The sequence below is a fragment of the Gymnodraco acuticeps genome, unplaced genomic scaffold (assembly GCF_902827175.1).
Source record: "Gymnodraco acuticeps unplaced genomic scaffold, fGymAcu1.1, whole genome shotgun sequence".
In the NCBI taxonomy this organism is placed as follows: Eukaryota; Metazoa; Chordata; class Actinopteri; order Perciformes; family Bathydraconidae; genus Gymnodraco; species Gymnodraco acuticeps.
The window spans coordinates 129212-148186 of record NW_022991753.1 but is presented as its reverse complement, the minus strand read 5'-3'; the positions used below and the strand labels follow the sequence as shown (position 1 = coordinate 148186).

The 18975-nt window shown below is 38.4% G+C and overlaps 1 protein-coding gene across 10 annotated transcripts in view; it reads right to left on the bottom strand.

Moving 5' to 3' along the window:
- magi1b (membrane associated guanylate kinase, WW and PDZ domain containing 1b) overlaps positions 1-1969 on the bottom strand; it is a 143313-nt gene extending 141344 nt beyond the window's left edge. For 9 of the 10 annotated variants that reach the window (XR_004567338.1, XR_004567334.1, XR_004567335.1 and 6 more), the window contains exon 1: positions 1152-1968. Coding sequence is in view for 1 of the 10 variants with exons in the window: in XM_034199211.1 (XP_034055102.1) it covers positions 1152-1449 (298 nt within the window). In the remaining 9 variants the exon portion in view is untranslated. Of the gene's footprint in view, positions 1-1151 lie in introns of all 10 variants that reach the window. The other variant, XM_034199211.1, reaches the window with a different exon arrangement.
- Positions 1970-18975: the final 17006 nt, after the last annotated feature.

Sequence of the window (18975 nt, the reverse complement as noted above, 5' to 3'; positions counted from 1 at the left end):
AGTGGGCCGGTCGAGAGTCCCGGGCTGAGTTTTAGACCCACTGGCTACATGACCGTATTATCGCCCATATTGACGCACCTAATTCCTAAACTTCTAACAGATAAAACATAAACCGATCCTTCAGCCTCATATGGGCTCTCAGACACGTTCACAATTAAACTGTCATCATCGCTGTCTGAGCTTGCTGCTGTGTGCGCCATCGTGCGTTTGCATGCAGATTCTGGGATCCGGACGGTGCAGCTGGAGCTCTTGGCCCGCAATTACGTCACACATAATTTGGCGGGATTTGAAGAATCCCCAAGAAGATCCAGAATATGGTCAACATTGAAGGGGAGATGAATGGTTATCAAAGTACAAATATCCCAAATCAGTTCAGTAACGGTTTCAAGGGGACAATATTTACTAAAATTGATGGGTTTGGATGATGGGTGAAACCCGTGTCACAGCCTCAGGTTAGCTCACCTCTCCTTAAATGATGGGAGTATTTCAGGTGTTGAATTGTTTCCCTGTAAAATAGGATGTCTAATCATCTCAAATGTTTTATTATGTGTTTTTATATGTTAGTTTTTGTTTGTTTGTATAGTTTCTTAATATTTAGGTGTGGAGAGTTGAACATAAGAATCTCATTATGCAGTGCTGCCGGTTATATGACAATGAAATATCTTGCATCTTGAAATGCTGTTCACTGACACATCACTGGTATTCAATATGTGAGCCATTCCAAAGGCGTGTTAAAAAAATTAACCTGGATAAACAATGTGTTGTTTGTCCCAACCACCTGGTCCAGACAGGTGCTATTTCTTTCAAATGTGAACAAAGTAAAATATTTGTCAATTTAACAAGGCCATGTTCATCGACAGGTGTACAATGTCACGACTTATGTTTTCTCAGGTGGATAAACCAATAAATATAACATATTTCCAATTTCGGATTAACACACAGGACTACTTTCTAGAAGCAAAGCAAACTCGTACGTTCCTTTTTGACAAACGTTTCAGGTTAATTGTACATTTAATGAACGCCGAACTAATGAGTGCTGCCTCCTGTTTCAATTCAATTCATAGCACACACCAATTCAGCCCTTGTCAGTTTTCAGAAAGCTTTGTAACATTAAAGGTTAAAAGTTTGAATGGAGTTTGGCGCGTCCTTACCTTGTCTGACAGTTTTCAACCTGACGGCCCCTTTGCAGTTATTTATCACTGTCTGTATGTCGTACAAGGGTAATCCCGATATCGATAGGTTTTCCACCTCCAGCAGCAGTTCTCCTTCACTTAATTTTCCCATTTTGTAAAGCACAACATCCTTGTTAACTTGCCCAATGTAGGCAAACTCCCCGTTCTCCGCGCCGCCGCGCAGTGGCACATTCAAGTCACCGCGGGCATCTTTGGAGACGGAGCACTCGTTCACTCTGGAGGTCCAGTGGTTTTTCTTTAGCACAGGCTTAGACATTTTAATCAGCTTATGAGCCGACACCAACAAACTGGCGGGCTCTTCCACTGGTATAAGAAATAGTCACAGCAGTTGTAGTATTGTAGTAATTCCTCTCAGAAAGTAGACTTGTATCCGAGTGAAGCGCAGCAAACTTTCCTTCTCTTCCACAGAAACATGAAGACAGTAATGTCCCACCGCTCTCCCGGGTGAGAAATCAAGCCATTCCTGTCTTGCTTTGAAGTCACTCCTTAGTGTGATACTGTTTGCATCATTACATTAACATCCCAGCATTAACATATGCCACGGTGCCACTCACGTCTCGTGTCCACTTGGTAAATCCTCTTCGGTTGTTCTTATAAACTCACTTTTAATGTTGTTTCTTTATTTTCTCCGGTTACCAGCGACTGGACTATTTTCTGTCCGTATCCGACCGGGACTTTATCGGGAGGTTGGCACTGTCCTCGGCCCGTTTATCCAGGTACGACGCTCTCGTGCAGTTCTCTGAATCTCATTACAGGCTGGGCTCTGCTGTGGCGCTGGGAATGTGTTGCTGTTCGTGATGCATTCAAGTGCTGTCGGAACATTCACTGTGGCTGCACATGAACAACCCAACAGCAGTGCGGCTATCAGTGGTGTAATGTATTGGACACATTTACTCAAGTATTGTACTTAAGTACGATGTTAGGGTACTTGTTCTTTACTTAGTACTTTTATTTTATGCTATTTCATACTTCTGCTCCACTACATTTTGCAAGCCAATACTGTACTTTTCACTCTACATTAATTTGACAAAATTAGTTGCTAGTTACTTCACAGATTCAGATAAATAACAAATTTAAAATATAAATAAACTACGAAATAAAAAATGCGTTATAGATATAGGTAAAACATCCATGACAATAAACACATTAATGCAAAAAAAAAAAGAATGATCCAGTAATGTGATATATTATTCTGAAATGGGACATTAAGCACAATAAGTAGGCTACTTTTACTTTTGATAGATTAAATATATTTTGATGCCAATACTTTTTTACTTTTACTTATTTTTTTAGGTGGGGTATGTCATTTTGGAGAAACCAGCTCGAGTGCGCTAGAATTTGAAAATACACAGCCGGAACAAATCTGCTACTTCCTTACAGAGCCCCTCCTCCAACACACACGAACGCGCACATGACCAATGAGGGCACGAGATAAGTTTGTGCACAGATGGAAGGCTGACAGGCAGGTAGGCCATCCAATTATTTTAGCCGGGCTGGCTAAAATGATCGGTCGTGCTTTTTACAGTACTACGGCTTCCTATCCTTTTATGGATTTTTTGTCAAAGTATTTTTTGTCTTAAGATATTCATTGCTATCGGGATGTTAAGAGCATTCCATGGAATATTGTATAACAAAAAGTGTATCTCGAGCCGGTTTCTGAAACTTACCTACCCCACCTTTAAGTAAGATTATGAATGAAGGACTTTATCATGTAACACAGCATTTTTACATTGTATTATTTACTTAGGTAAAATATCTGAGTACTTCTTCCTCCACTGGTGGCTTTACATTATGTAGAAATAAGGAAATATTGTTAGTATGTTAAGTATAAACAATGTGGGTTGACATTTTCCATAAGTAGTATAGGCTACTACTTGATTTTCTTTTAATTGGCCTATATATATATATATATATATATATATATATATATATATATATATATATTAATAATGTACTTTAGAAGCCGAATGCAAAGTAGCTTGATGTGAAAGATGTTCAGATGTGTTGAACACTTACAGTGTTAATTGAATATGAATGACCTGCCTCATTCATTTTTAAAACACACATATTTTGACTTTCATGTTTGAGTATCGAAAATCGGATTCTACAAAGTGTTCATGAAGGCAGCTAAATTAAAATTAGCGCATGCGTGCTGCTCATGGTAGAAAGGACTAACTTGGCCGTCCTTTTTCATAAAATAGCTCCTGGCTTCCCTACATTGAATACTGATGTTTTTATGTGTTTAGTTCATTGAGTTCAACTTTAAATTTAAAAGGTAATGTGATGTTTTTGTCAGACTTTCCAATGTATTGTGTGTCTCTGTCTTTTGATTTTTATTAAGGAATGTTCTTTATGTTAGCTGATATTTGAGTGACTAAGACTTGAAATATGGGTTATGATTGAAATGCTAATTAATAATGACATAGTCAGCCGAGGGTTACACCTGTCAACCTGTCTGACAGGATTCCTGCATTTCAGGCTAGACTGGTGGTTCACCATGTTTTGATGTGGGGGCGAAACCACTTCTCTTCTTTTCTCTACTAATCAACTGATGGATGAAAGTGATTATTAGTAAATCAGAAATGGAGGACAGGAAGAAACCAATTTACACATTTGTAAAACATGTTTATAATCCAAGAAAAAAGGAAAGCATGACAATAAGATACAGACAGTGGGCTAAGACAGTAGGGGATGTATACACTGCTTGATGGGATCAGATGAGCAGGCCTCTCACCTAGGGAACAGCAGATGAGCTTTTCCCTAACTAAAAATAACTGAATGTACTCTTAATCTCATGGGAGGAAAAACCATTGGCCTGGATGAGAAGGGAAATAGTAAGTGCACTTTTAACATAGAAACCCACTGCTCACACATGAAATGCATGTTTATTATTATGTTCACTTCATTGCAGTTTCCTCCGATGGGAAAACTCTTGATTAACAATACACGTTTACAGAAGTACTTAAACTGTTGGCCTCCAATTCTAAGTAAGTAGTAGTGTGTAGTGTGTAGTGTGTGTATCAAGTAGTCATGATACAAAACACATACTGTATATCGACAGTATGTGTCAGAACTTTTCTCAATCGACTCAAAGTTAATGACTACATATCAAACCATTACAAAGTATTTCCAATATCAACCTCACTTCAATTAAAAAACATTTAACATAATCAGAATGATGTGTTTGATTGTGTACAAACAAGTCCTTGGTGGTTTAGTGGTTAGGATTTGGCTCTCATCGTCAGCGAACATTTTAGGAAATTCATAATCCAACGTAAGTAGTTTGCTTTAGTGCACATGCTTATTTTAAGGGTTAAAACCAACATTATGCTAGTCTGAACTCCAGTTAGTTGTTTGAGGGTTTATAAGAAGTGAAAACTAGAAGAAGTTTCTGACTTCTCACTGAGATGTGAATGTTTGTTTGTGCATGAGTATGTGCCAGTAACTTCCATCGTGACCTCCAGTATCGAAGCTCCTCTGCCAGCTTCCTGTCACACAATGTCACCCAAATCAGATCGACAGAGCAGACACATTGCCACGGGCCCAACATTTCATATTCCCTGCACCCACCATTCAGTCTGTGTGTTTCAACATTTCTTTTTTTGCCAGTGTTTCCTGCCACTATGATTGTCCCTGTCATGTTCTGTCTGTCTTTCACTCTCTTGCAGACATCAAAAAACGCAAATCCCTGCATGCATCCAAAAAACAGTATGATGCACACAATCTCATGTGCATGTTGTGTATCCATCACATGCTGTCTTTTTACAACCATACATTGTACTTTATGATGTCACTCATGTAATACTATACAGCAATACAAGACCTACATAATAACCTCATCCGCGTAGCACATGTAGTGCATGTCCGTGTTGATCTTGAGTCGATATGTAGAAAAGTAAGATGAGCTCTAATTAAAGCGGTTCTTTTACATTATTACTTGCTGTCATTGAGCTGTTTTGTTATGACAGCATATGTAATGAGGAATGAGAAGGACCTGGACATGAATGAGTAATTCACATAAACTATAATCAGCCACCATTTCTATATACACCTGGTGGAATCACTGACAATTAGTGAAGTTGTGAAGCCACCAGTGACTTTGGGTCTACAACAAGAAAACACCCAATAAATTAGCTTTTGTTATGTCAGGACTGGAGGCAGAGCAGTGTCGAACCAAATACAAGATTCAAACAACTAAATATCTTTCATTGCATGTAAACAGGCAAGGAAAAATAAAAGCAACAAATCTCTGCACGTAAAATATAACAACCGTCTCAATGGGACAATGAACAGAAAACCAGAACTTAAATACATGAAGAACTAATCACAAGGACAAGACACAGCTAAGGAAGTCAAAACACAACAGGTGAACAGAATCAGGTAATCAAACAGGAGGGAAAACACAGAGACAGGAAGTAAAAATCAGACATAACACAGGGGGTGAACTTTTATTAACTTTTAATTATATAAATATTTAAATGTAGTTATCAAGCATTATTCATTATATTTAACACAACAAGAGACTGGCGTACAGAGTTACATAATATTTTTGATGGACTGGATTCTTTGTGATGAAACTTCAACGGAAGTAATGTGTTTTGCAAAGTCATTAATGAAAATGAAAAAAGTCATTAATCAAAGTCACATGGGAGGTTTGGCTTATCTTATAAATTACCAATATTGACTACGCCAGAAATGCTATTTGCGATCCTATATATATATAACAATGTGTAATGAGCTGGCAAAGGACCGGCCTTGCATTTTAAATCTAAACAAAATGGCTTAGCATTGTGAATAAGAAGAATTACATTAACAGTAATCTACTTTTGGATTGACAAAGCATTTTAGCTTTAGTGGCCTGGCTCTAGGAAAGGTGATTTCAGATTGCTAATCAACAAACAGTATCCTGTATCAATTGTAAATAATTTGGGGCTAATAATAAGCAAAGAATTTCTCATTTAGATATGTTTTAAAATCTGCATCAGGTGTGAGGAGCATAGGATGGAGCTTTTTTTTTTAAAGTAAGATGGTGGGAGAAACATTGACAGATAAAAGTAAGTTATGAAGAATAAAGAAGGAAGAAACAGAGGAAAAGGTGATCTGAATTAACCGTGTCTGTCATGAATGTAGAAAAATGTGATGTTGCCTGAAAACCTGACCTTTAAACACATCCATCCTGGCAGGAACCTCTCTCCTTTTTACTACAAGCCAAATCTCAAAGGTTCATTCCGTTTGGAAACTTCCACAACTTTACCTCTTACATTTCACATCTCGAATGTTAATGTTTTGGACATCTTTCCAGCGTTTTGTATATCAAATTACATGCAGGGAATTTCAATAAATGTTTAACCAAACTATTTTTTATTTTAGCAACTCTAATGGTTCAATGTAGCCGCAACACCTAAGGGCATGTCTATTTCAGCTCATGTTTTTATGAATGAGATCAAAGTGTGGTATCACCATCCTCTACAACAAGAGACACACCATGTGCTTTAATGGGTCACACAACCTAACAGTTATTCTATATGTGCGTGTGTAATCCTAAAACCTGCAGGCCACATATTATGTGTGGCGTGAGATTGTATTAATGCCCCATTTTGCACATCTGAAAGGCAGCGTGTGCATTATTCACAAGTCATTAAAGCCATGTAAACTTTTCAGAAGCCTATCAGTGCACCATAGCATGACTCCGAAAGTTATGGAGGACGGAACATGACTTAAGTATAAATAAATAAATGTATGAAGAAATACAGGAATAAATAAATTACGTACATAAATACAGGAATAAATAAATAAATACGTAAATAAATAAATAAATACAGGAATAAATAAATGACGAAATAAATACAGAAATAAATAAATGTTGAAATGAATACACAAATAAATAAATAAAAGAATAAATGCATAAATAAATATGGAAATAAATACATCAATGTATAAATAAATAAATGTCGAAAATAAAACAGAACACACGTTATTATTATATATCTTTCATTTATTTCTACATTTACGCGACATACATTTATTTATTTATGTATTTATGTGTCCGTATGCTAATGAGGTGGGCGGTCCTAACCTCAGTCTGAAGCAGGATTCGCCAATTGTTGGAGCCAGGCAGAAGCAATAGATTTGTGGCAAGTCACATCATGTCGAGCTGAGCCAAGTCCTCTATACATCGTTCCACACGAAACTGGACATAATCTTTTGGTTCTCCGTTCTCTAAATGGTCCGCTAATGATCGTAAATGATCTCCAATGGCTCTTAAATCAATATCCATAAATAAACCTTACAACTGTGGATAAACCATGGATGTATAAAGATAAGGGCTAAACAGTAAAGCTCCTGCATTCGAATCAGCGCGGTTATCCAGGCGTTAGTAGTAGAGCCCTCTGCCAGAAATGATCACACCCTCCTGTAACCAATCCTGCTTCAGACTGAGGTTAGGACCGCCCACCTCATTAGCATACGGACACATAAATACATAAATAAATAAATGTATGTTGCGTAAATGTAGAAATAAATGAAAGATATATAATAACGTGTGTTCTGTTTTATTTTCGACTTTTATTTATTTATTTATACATTGATGTATTTATTTCCATATTTATTTATGCATTTATGTATGCATTTATTCTTTTATTTATTTATTTGTGTATTCATTTCAACATTTATTTATTTCTGTATTTATTTCGTCATTTATTTATTCCTGTATTTATTTATTCCTGTATTTATTTATTAATTTACGTATTTATTTATTTATTCCTGTATTTCTTCATACATTTATTTATTTATACTTAAGTCATGTTCCGTCCTCCATAGAAAGTGGCCCCTCGCGCTGTAAAACAAAAACATTTTTATCACGAGTCATGTTCTGTGACCCATGACTAAACTCTGCTCTTCACTTAACACAAGCTCTGTCAATGAGCAGGGTCATTTTTTGCTTTAGATGTCACGTTAATCTACTTTACCTCTGTGCCCTGATAATGCCTCACTCATTATAATATCCACAAAGCGCGAGAGGCAGAGAGAGAGTGAGGGGGGGAAAAGAGCAAAAATCCTTCTTTTAACTAAAGCAGTGCTGCCGAGCTCAGTGTGGCCCCGGCAGAGCAGATTAGGAATGAATGGCTCGACACAAAAAGGCCATCAGATTATATGAGTGGGTTGCGGAGAGCTGTAGCAGCACAGGCGATGACAGAGGGTGTTTCAGTACAGGGACTATTGAGGTATGGAGTTACTCTACTTTACTGTAAATTCTACTGAACCAAAATCCTTGCCATCGTTTTTAAAACTGCATCAGGAGTTAGCCAACATGTTCTTACTCCAAATCCTCACATATCGTCTCTTGGTCAGGACTCCTTAGCATGACTTGGATACAACTTTAGTGTAATTTCACAACGCACAGGGGAGTCTGTAAGACTCTGGCACGTAGTTAACATCCCATTTCATACATAAGTGCTTGGCTAGATTATGAAAAATATCTTGCTTTAGGCTTAAACATTTGTAACTTTATTGAAGTAAATTAAGTATGTTATGCAAATCAGTTACGTTTCTACAAAGTAAGTCATCATGGAGTTTAGATTTGACTCGGGACACAAAAAGTGACTTCCTGCACATATTGTTTAGCTCTTCATAACAGAACAATCTTCCTCCCATATTCCCATTAAAAATACTAGTGGCACTAGAGGCAGCCCTGTACATCCAAATCTTGGATGTACAGAGTTTGTGTTGTGTTTTGGAGCATCATGAGGCGATATTTCATTTTTTCCTTCACAAGAATATGAAAAAAAGTACAGTTTTTGCACTGAGCTCATATTTCAGAATAGATACTACCACCACACGAAGAAAAACCTGAGCCAATGAAGCACCAGCATTTTTTTTATTACAGTATTGTTTTGTATCAACGCTAACCATAGAGCATATGCCCTGTGCCCAGAGGGGAATGGCTGCGGCTCTTTTTTGATGCTTTAGCTAAGTGTCGGAATATTGTCGGACTTAATTTCAAAAATTCTGAAAACATCAAAACTACGCTGAGATGTTATAATTTTGTGAAAAGCCTGTAGTAAAACATACAACCGTCGTAACAACAAAAAAAGAATACATGGTCAAACCAACAACAGTGAATCCATGCTTTACTTAGCACATATGCAACAGTGGAAATATATTTTGATGTTCACTTGTCATTGTCCATATGGGCAGTGGGATCGCAGACCATTAAAGGTAGGTAGTTCTCGGGGGGCTTACACATGAGCAGTTACCTTCATGGAGGACCCAAAACGGCTGGGAAAGTATAAAAACTGCAATTTTCAATCCAGTAGGGCCACTGAATAAGCTCCCATATTTGTTGGAGTTTGGAGAAAATGGGTTGAGTGAGCAGCAGAGGATGGAGCACTTTGACTAAGGGCCAAGACAGGAATGGGACATTGAGTGAATTATCCACATTATTCAGCATATTTAACTGCCTAAATTCACGTCAGCACATTCTTAAAGCTGGCTGTGTTCCCAGGCAATAAAGCATCAGCTGGGTCTGTATTCTGCGAATGTTTGGCTCCCCCATAACTATGATGTAGCACAGGGCAGCACGCTCCATCCTGATCTCTTAGTTTAGTTTATATATATCTTTATAGATTCCTACAGATATCCCCCACTGGGGGACATGGATGTCAGGGTTGGGGAAAAAAATAGGACCCAAATGCAGATTGAGGAGGAAGCAGGTTTCAAAAGGAAACAAAAGGCGAGCTTTATTTAACAAAAGCTGAACAAAACAAGAATCCATGAACAGGTACGAGGCACGAGGTAAAACAAGAATCCATGAACAGGTACGAGGGTAGCATCCAAACAAAAGGTGACTGGGACATGAACGACAAATAATGAACCAACACTGAACACAGGAAGGGACGAGACCAAATACAGGGAGGGGTAATCACGAGACGAGAAACAGCCGGGCAGGGAAGGAGAAACACAAGGGCAACAGGTGAACACAATCAGACAATCAGACACACCAGGGAAACTAACGACAGGGAGGAAGACAAGACACAGGGAGAACAGAATTGCAAAATAAAACCATGACAAGACAGACCAAACTAAACCGTGACATAAAACTAAGATCGTGACAATGGACATTTATTATCATTCAGGATCCCTTTGGAATATGTGTCCTCCTATCCTTGAGAAGTGTGGTTGCTCTGTTGCTATAAACACATACACTCTGCATACTCACTCATCTCTACACACTTAGAAATATCAACAAATGAGGCTCTTCCTCCACACTCTGAATAGGAAAAACCTCTCTTATGTCAGCCTGCAGCACTCAACACATCTCACAACACTACCGTCGGCTTTGATGATGCCTTCAGGCGCGAGACATATGGGTCAGGGTGTCAGGAGCGCTCCGAACTGCCCTCCAAAGCTCCTCCCGTCAGCGGGAACCCAGAGAGGATCATCTCCTTTTTTGGAGTGGCAGCCGAGCACAGTTAAGTATAATTTGTATCTGCATTTCCACAGCCTTGGGGAAGGGATTGATTGCATTTAGATGAAGACTGGTAGGCGTCGTTTAAATAACAAGTGGGAAGTTTTGCATGTTGCCTGTTTTTTCTTGTATCTACTTAGACTTAATCCTTAACAAGTCACATGCAGTTTGATTTCAGCCTCCGCTTGAACTACAATGTCATTATGGACATTACATTTTGATGAGCATTAATGTTGCATGCAGTTGTATTTGAACATATTAACATGGAATGACGTACTTTGCATACACAATAGCATCAGTAATTATCTCAGAGTCCGGGAGTGGCTCAGTCAGTAGGGGATTGGACTGTGAGCCGTAGGGTCGCCGGTTCAAGTCCCCGACCAGATCTAAAAATGGAGTGTGGACTGCTACTTGGAGAGGTCCCAGTTCACCTCCTGCCCTGCCGTGGTGCCCTTGAGCAAGGCACCGGACACCCCCCTTTCCCCCTCACTCCCATTGCTCCCCGGGCGCTGTGCAATAGCTGCTCATGCTCCTAGTACTAGACTCCTGGCACTAGGATGGGTTAAAAGCAGAGAACACATTTCACTGTGTGCTGTGTGCTCTGCATGTGTGACCATTAAAGAGGATTTCATCTCTCCCCATATTATAAATCTTTTAAAATGTGTGGCTTTTAAGAATCTAGATCTTTTTGAAGGATCAAAATGCCACTCTTCAGAATGCTGTAAATGTAATTATTTAGAGCAGCTATGATGTAAACAATAATAACAAATTTGTCGCAAGCAATCACCTGAGTCTTTTTCCGACATAGCACTCCTCAACTGCAGTAGCAATGTTCAAACGTGTCAGCCATGATAATCTGATCTAAATGACAAGGAAATGTGCTTCAATGCTTCCTTTTTTATATCCTTTAGCATTAGGCACAATGGACCATCCTTTATTAAAAAAGAAATGAATGAAGTCCCTTGATTTCTTGCAGCAGCAACATTAAAAGCAACATGGCAGACAATAGCATACGGTTACATAATTGTGTAGCCTATTGTAACCCAGCAGTTGTCTTTTTCAAAGGTCCATATGAATCCTGCTTCATATATTGTCCTTTGATTAGTTTGTGGAATATATGTAATAAGTCCTCAGTTTTCATTAAAGTCCCCTATTATACTGTTTTTCATCAATATATTATAGGTCTCAGATATATACAGAACATGTCTCTGAAGTGTTTGGCTCGAAACACCAAACAGATCATTGTAGCATCCCATAAACCCCTCTGTGTGATGATTATGTGTCTTTGAATGCAAATGAGCTGCTGCTGGCCACGCCTCTCTGCGAGATGATTGGTTTAAAAAAACACAATGGTGCTGTAGGAGGAAATTCAGGTGATACGGTTACACAAGCCAAAAAAGCATTGTTACATCACAAAGTGAAAAAAATCTGATCAGCTCATTTTCTGACAGGTTTTTATATAAATGGATCAGGACAAAAAGAGAGAGAATCTTTTTCCCTGAAACTTACTGAAGCTCTTTTCACAGAGGGGACACGTATAAAAGCCATGGAAAAGTTAATATAGCATAATAGGTGATCTTTACATTTTACAATTCAAACTAATTGTTTTCCTTGATTTCATTTGTTTTGCATTTTGAACTCTGATCATAACATTGATATTCAGCATAATACAAAATAAATCAGCAAAATGTAATTGATTGTAGTTGGTAATACACATTTAGTTATTCATTTCTATACAGCTAACACTTTGTCACATACAAATGTACCTTAATGTGCTATAATTTAAATATTCAGAATTTCCAAAACCTTTTTTCCTATTTCCTTGTATTTATTCCTCATTTTACAACTTGTGTTGCTTATTTCCTTCCTTCATTGCTTCCTTCCTTTATCCTTATTCTTCCAAATTGAAGTTGTTGAGATATTTTTTTAAGTAGATTGGATATTGGACTTAATTGCAATGTGTCCAGAAACAAGATTCCAAATAAATGCTAATGTTGCGTCGGCTGTTTGCAATATTAAATATATCAGTGATTAATTTGTTCCTGCTTTATTCAAGAGACAAAAATAAGTTGTAAACGGTTCAAGCAAAATACAAATATCAATCTGACTGAAAACTAATTTCCATCCCTGTCTACAAGAGCCATTATCATTATGTCCAAACACCGATAATACAAATCAAAACACTTCACTTCACAGTGTCCCCTTAAATTGCTGCATAAGTCTAAATCACCGTATTTCTTTCTTTCTTTCACACACCACCCATCACCTCAAGAAATGCTTCACAGCTTTCATCTCTGAACCTTTGCATTTGAACATCTTAGTCAAGAAGATGCAGGAATGCAGTAAAAGGGATGAAAGAAAAGAGCAAAGGGAGGCAGAGATGGTGATGATGATACATCGTGATTAGCTGGGTATGACTGGGTTAGGTCACGTGTGCCACGTTAAAGCAAGACTAAATAATTCAAAGCAACACAACACAATGTCCAAACTGTTTCTCTCTCAGTGCTCTGCTTCCGACTCCCAGCTCCACAGCCGCACTGCTTAAATAAAACAGAAGCTAGTCAAGTGGACATTTTCGGGTTAGAGCCCAGCTGTACACGCTGATGGTGTTCTCTGCCTGACATGTTCAACTTTCTTACATGTTTTAAGGATAAGTGGGCAAAAACATCAACCATATTATATCCTGTATTTAAAACTCTAATGTTGTGTTTGGGTCTCCCGTGAGCCGTGACCCGTTTCAAGTTTTTTGTATCTGAAGGTTTCATGATATCCTTCCTGTAGCTTTGATTGGCTAGAGCTTGTACTGGCAAATGATTTGATTGGCTGACGCTTCCGCCGAAGCTTCAAAAGTTGATCATTGCTCAACTTTTGAAGCGAGCAAAGCGAAGCAACGCTCCCACAATGCAGTTCGGCAAAGTGTGACGTCACCCCATTCAAAGCGAATGGGCAGAAGCAGCGCCATATAGAGAGAAGCTAACTTCCGGGGAACTATTGAAGGCTCCACGATCCGCCATTGCTGTAAAAAAAACTGGTCCATTGGAGTGAACGGAGATGTCGCAACTCTTCTATCTATATGGCGCTGGGCAGAAGCGCTGAAGCTTCAACGCACGCCGCCGTGTGGACGGGCCATAACACTTGAACCTGAACACACACATGCACGTGTGCAATATGTGGTGTAATGTGTTTTGGGCCATAACATTCAATTACAACAGGATTGTACGGTTATGGATGCATAATAATTTAGTTATGATGTAGTTAAAACAATATTGGATGATAGTAATTGTTTTGTTGTGTTTTGGACTGAAATAAATCATGGGTCAAAATTGACCGGCGAACACGATGAACGGTAACAGCTTTCGAACACAACACAAGGTTAAAAGGACACATCATTTCTCACACTTTCTGCTTTATCCATTCACTCTTCTTAGAATTAGTTCTTGGCACAATAAAAGACAAAATGAGCATGAATTAGTAAAAAGACAAAAGGAAGCGATTGTGAGGACAGTGGATTCACAGATGGATGGTTCACATTAAGACCATATGAGCGGACCCACTCTGTGCTCTCTGTCTATTTAGCTTTAAGCAACTGCTTGGCCTTCTGATTTCAGATGTGATCCCTTGAAGATGCTCGGCCTGGCCACGTGAGATGGTACTCGCTCTCTTTCACCTGCTTTGCTAACTTCTCTACTTAGCAGGAGATAATCAATTGAAACAAATGTGAATGGCAAGAATGAGGTTATATCAATAAATAAAAGCTGTGAAACATTATCAAATACAGATGTTTGTCACTAAATGTAATCAGATCAGTTTTTGTGTAAATGTTTTCATAGAAACAAGAATATCTGTTGAAACCTTGGAATCAAGCAAGAAAAAGTGTCATTTCCTTTATCAAAGTGCAGAAAGAACATACGTTTGGTACAAATATGACCTGACTATGTGTCCGAATAGTTTCTTGATAGCCTGTATGCTATTATCACACCAACAAATATTGCGTATAGATATAGAGATTAGTAAAACAAATGTTATATTGTTTTTTTCTCAAATTAATTAATAACCTTCTTGGTATACGTTTTAAATGATACCACCATAACGCCTTCCTATTGTTGCTGATGGACCATTCGTATGGTTTCAACCTGTCAGTGAAGTTGAAGTTGCTCCCTCATTTCTATAAGGAACTGATCAAAGACGTGCTCTGAAAGTCTGAGATCGACTCGTCTCTTCACAGGTTTTATCTAAAGGGGGGGGGGGGGTGGGGACTGCCCTCTCAGTATTAGATTATATTTTTGTTTTACTATATACTTGTTTAAAACTGCATTACGAAATATTTCTAGCAAAGGAAGTGAATTAGTACCAGATGTAAGTTAACACCAGCTAAAAATATTTACTCATGTGATGTGGTTGACGTTCTCTAACCTCCTGCAGTGATGAAGTGTATTCAGTGTGTGTTTAGGCGTAGTTGCAGGTTCAGTGGAGACACACTTCCCCCCACACCCATCAGCACCTTGGGTGTGGTCAACAGCCCGGAAATATTTGAAACAAGAGGTCAAAGGTCGGAGAAGAACATGCTCTTCATCTTGTTCCTGAAAGATGCAGCAGCAGTTGAACACAGCACTGAAAATCATGAAGCTTGTTTGATAGAAGATTCTAATTTGTTTTACAGTTCTCACATGACAGACTGTTGAATAAAGTCAGTGATTTCAAAGCAGCTCTCCAGCGGCCCGTTCCCAGTGGCAGCCTTGGAAATACCTGTCATGCTGTCACACAGTTTCAAACAAGGCGACCATTGTGTCCAGGTGCTCCTTTGTTTGCTTGAACTAGCCAGGTTTTGGAATGACGGAAGTCCAATGCACACAAAGTGGAGGGAGGGTAAAAGTGGCCTTGGTGAATTCCTCACCACATCAGGCGTGAGACTCAATGATTTCCCACCACTGCTCTGTTTTGGATTTGGTGGGAATTGATTGATTGACACCTTCAAATGTGCTGTAAACTGCCATTTGACTTTTGTATTAAAGAGGTAGAGAGATTACTTCTACTGCACATTGTGTGTGGTATACATTGGTATCAGCTTTCTTGCAAAATGTAAAACATATAAGATAAGATAAGATGGACCTTTATTAATCCCGTGGGGAAATTCAGTAGTTTAACAGCAACAGGGTAAGATTGAAAGACAGGACAGCACAGATTCACACAGATTAATACAATAAGGATAAAATCAATTATAAATGACTATAAAATAAGAAATTAATTAAAATGAACATAGATGTGGGGGAAACTTCTGAAGCAATTGGAAACAGGACGCAGAGAGACGCGAGGAGAGCTGGAGCTTTCATGGCAAACACTGACGGTTTATTTGGAGCTTCGGCCACGGTTTGACCACACGGTTGAGATGCCAAATCAATTCTGAAGAACCCTCCTGTAGTTACAGGCTTTAATTACATTACATGTCACTTGTTAGACGCTTTTATCCAAAGCGACTTACATACTCAATACTGTGGGCAATCCCCACAGGAGCAATTTGGGGTGAAGTGTCTTGCCCAGGGACACAATGACATGCTGACTGCAGTGGGGTTTGAACCTGTGACCCGAACACCAACTCACAACCCACTGCACCACACACGCCCCCTTTTTAACTAGTTCAGAGTGTAATAATCAACATTCTTAAATAGATAGACTAAACAGCTGAGGACAATGAATCACATTTGTTGTCGCTTATGGTTCTGGGTCATCTACACCCTGGGAAAGATGTGTTCCAGGTGTCCCACAACAATAACTATCTCTCACCGAGAGTTGCCTGGTCACAAACTGGTAACAACAACAAAATGGTAGGGCCGCCCCTCCTTAAGGGAGATAGCGGCTGCCCAAGTTTGGGCATCTGTGTCAGAGGGCAAAAGGTAAACATGTATACAGAATTATTCCCTGACAATATATACATATTTGGTCATGTGTACATGATACTCATTGGGATGATTTTTAAATGTTTTATGTGTAAATGTCTCACAGTTACCGTTGTCCCTTAACCTTCTCTATTTCACCCACACTTTGAAAAACACACACAACGTTTTTTGCTGCGTCCTTGCAGATTTAACAGGGAAACAAGAATGGAAACTGGATGGGATCCAAAGCACACAAAACAAAATGGTGCCTATATTTTCTTTATAGAGTATGCCGCTAATGGCTATTTCCTGTAGCTGAAGCAGAAGGCCTTAAATCAGAGCTTTTAATGTGGTCTTTGTTTGAAACCTCACATCGATATGACTCCAGTTGTTTAATCAAGCGGTGGTGAAAACATTTGGGTGATGAAAATAAAAGCAAAAATATGGAGGACTAAAGCCACCAGTATGATAATAAACAAGACATGATTTGATGAATAATAAAATTACTTTAAAAAAGAAAAGAAAATGGGAAGTAAAAGTCACAATTATCAAATCGCAGGTTGATTTTTTCACAGACAAATATATACAGAAAGTGAGTATTTATTTATCTATATTCGTATTTAATGAATTTCCAATTTCCTTTTTTTTATTATTTATTATCCTTTAATATTCTATATATTTACGTTTCAGTTTTCATGCATTTGTATCGATTGTCAATTGAACCTGCAAATAATTTGATAATTTAGTCATTTATTTAATACATGCATCCATTTATTATAACGGCAACTTCAGTCCTCCATACATGCCCCTTTTATTTTTCCATAAAATTGAAGGTGACATGTGAAAACATTTGTTCTGGGTTGTGAGGATATTCTCAACTGGCACGGTTTCAGCCAGGGCACGGAGCAGGTTTTCCTGAGTGTGTAAACTAAAGTGCAGGAAGCACATGGGCCCTGGTGTCGGCGTGCAGGTGGTTCCCCTCGCAATGGACCCGCTCCATCAAACACTCAACAAAGAGCTTTGTTCCTCAGCAGGGAAACTGATACAGTACCGCTACATCTGGTCTGTGTTCTGTAAAACAGAAAAGGTGTCAGATTTATCAAGTGTTGAAGAGTTTGATCACAATATGAGTGAATCTGACTCTGTAAAATCTATTTTGAAGTAGCACACAAAAAGACTAAATAATCAATGGACAATAATACAAAAATTACAAGGAAATAAGACAAAATGCAAAGATTTAAATTGTGTGGCCCTAAATGCACTCATGCACTTTTATACAACATACTGTATAGGCCTGCTTTATTTTATGCATTTAACACAGTAAGGCAAGGCAAGGCAAGTTTATTTATATAGCACTTTTCAACACAAGGCAATTCAAAGTGCTTTACAAAAAATGAAAGACATTAAGAAAATGGCATTTAAAATCAGTCATTAAAAAGAAAAGCTAATAAAATAAACATTAAAAGAAAAAATACATGGATCAAAGTTACAGTGCAGTCTAAGATATGAATAGTTCAATTAAAAGCAGCGACAAAAAGAAAAGTCTTCAGCCTGGATTTAAAAGTAGTCAGAGTTGTAGCGGACCTGCAGGTTTCTGGGAGTTTGTTCCAGATATTTGGAGCATAATAACTGAACACTGCTTCTCCATGTTTAGTTCTGACTCTGGGGACAGAAAGCTGACCAGTCCCTGAAGACCTGAGAGATCTGGATGGTTCATAATTTAGCAGGAGGTCAGAAATGTATTTTGGGCCTAAAACATTCAGTGCTTTATAAACCAGCAGCAGTATTTTGAAATCTATTATTTGACACACAGGAAGCCAGTGTAAAGACTTCAGAACAGGAGTGATGTGATCCACTTTCTTAGTGTTGTACTGCTGTTCCTATTTATTGTTGTACTGCTATTTATTTATTGTTGTACTGATGTTGTCTGCTGTACTCTATTTAATTATGTTTTTATTTTCTAGTCTTGTTGTGGTCATTTAACATCTTGCCAAGGACAACAGTTGAAAATTAGCCTGCTGGCTAATACTGGCTCATTTACAGCAATGTGAATTATTGTGCACTGTCTTTGTAAATAAACAAACAAACAAATAGTGTTAGTGAGGACTCGAACAGCGGCGTTCTGAATAAGCTGCAGCTTTCTAATATATGTTTTAATGAGACCTGTAAAGACACCATTACAGTAGTCCAGTCTACTGAAGATAAAAGCATGGACAAGTTTTTCCAAATCCTGCTGTGACATTAGTCTTTTAATCCTAGATATATTCTTTAGGTGATAGTAGGCTGATTTAGTAACTGTTTTAATGTGACTGTTGAAACTCAGGTCAGAGTCCATGACTACACCTAGATTTCTGGCTTTATCTGTTGTTTTGAACATTGCAGACTGAAGCTCAGCGCTAACTTTTACACATTCTGCCTTGGCTCCAAAAACCATTACCTCAGT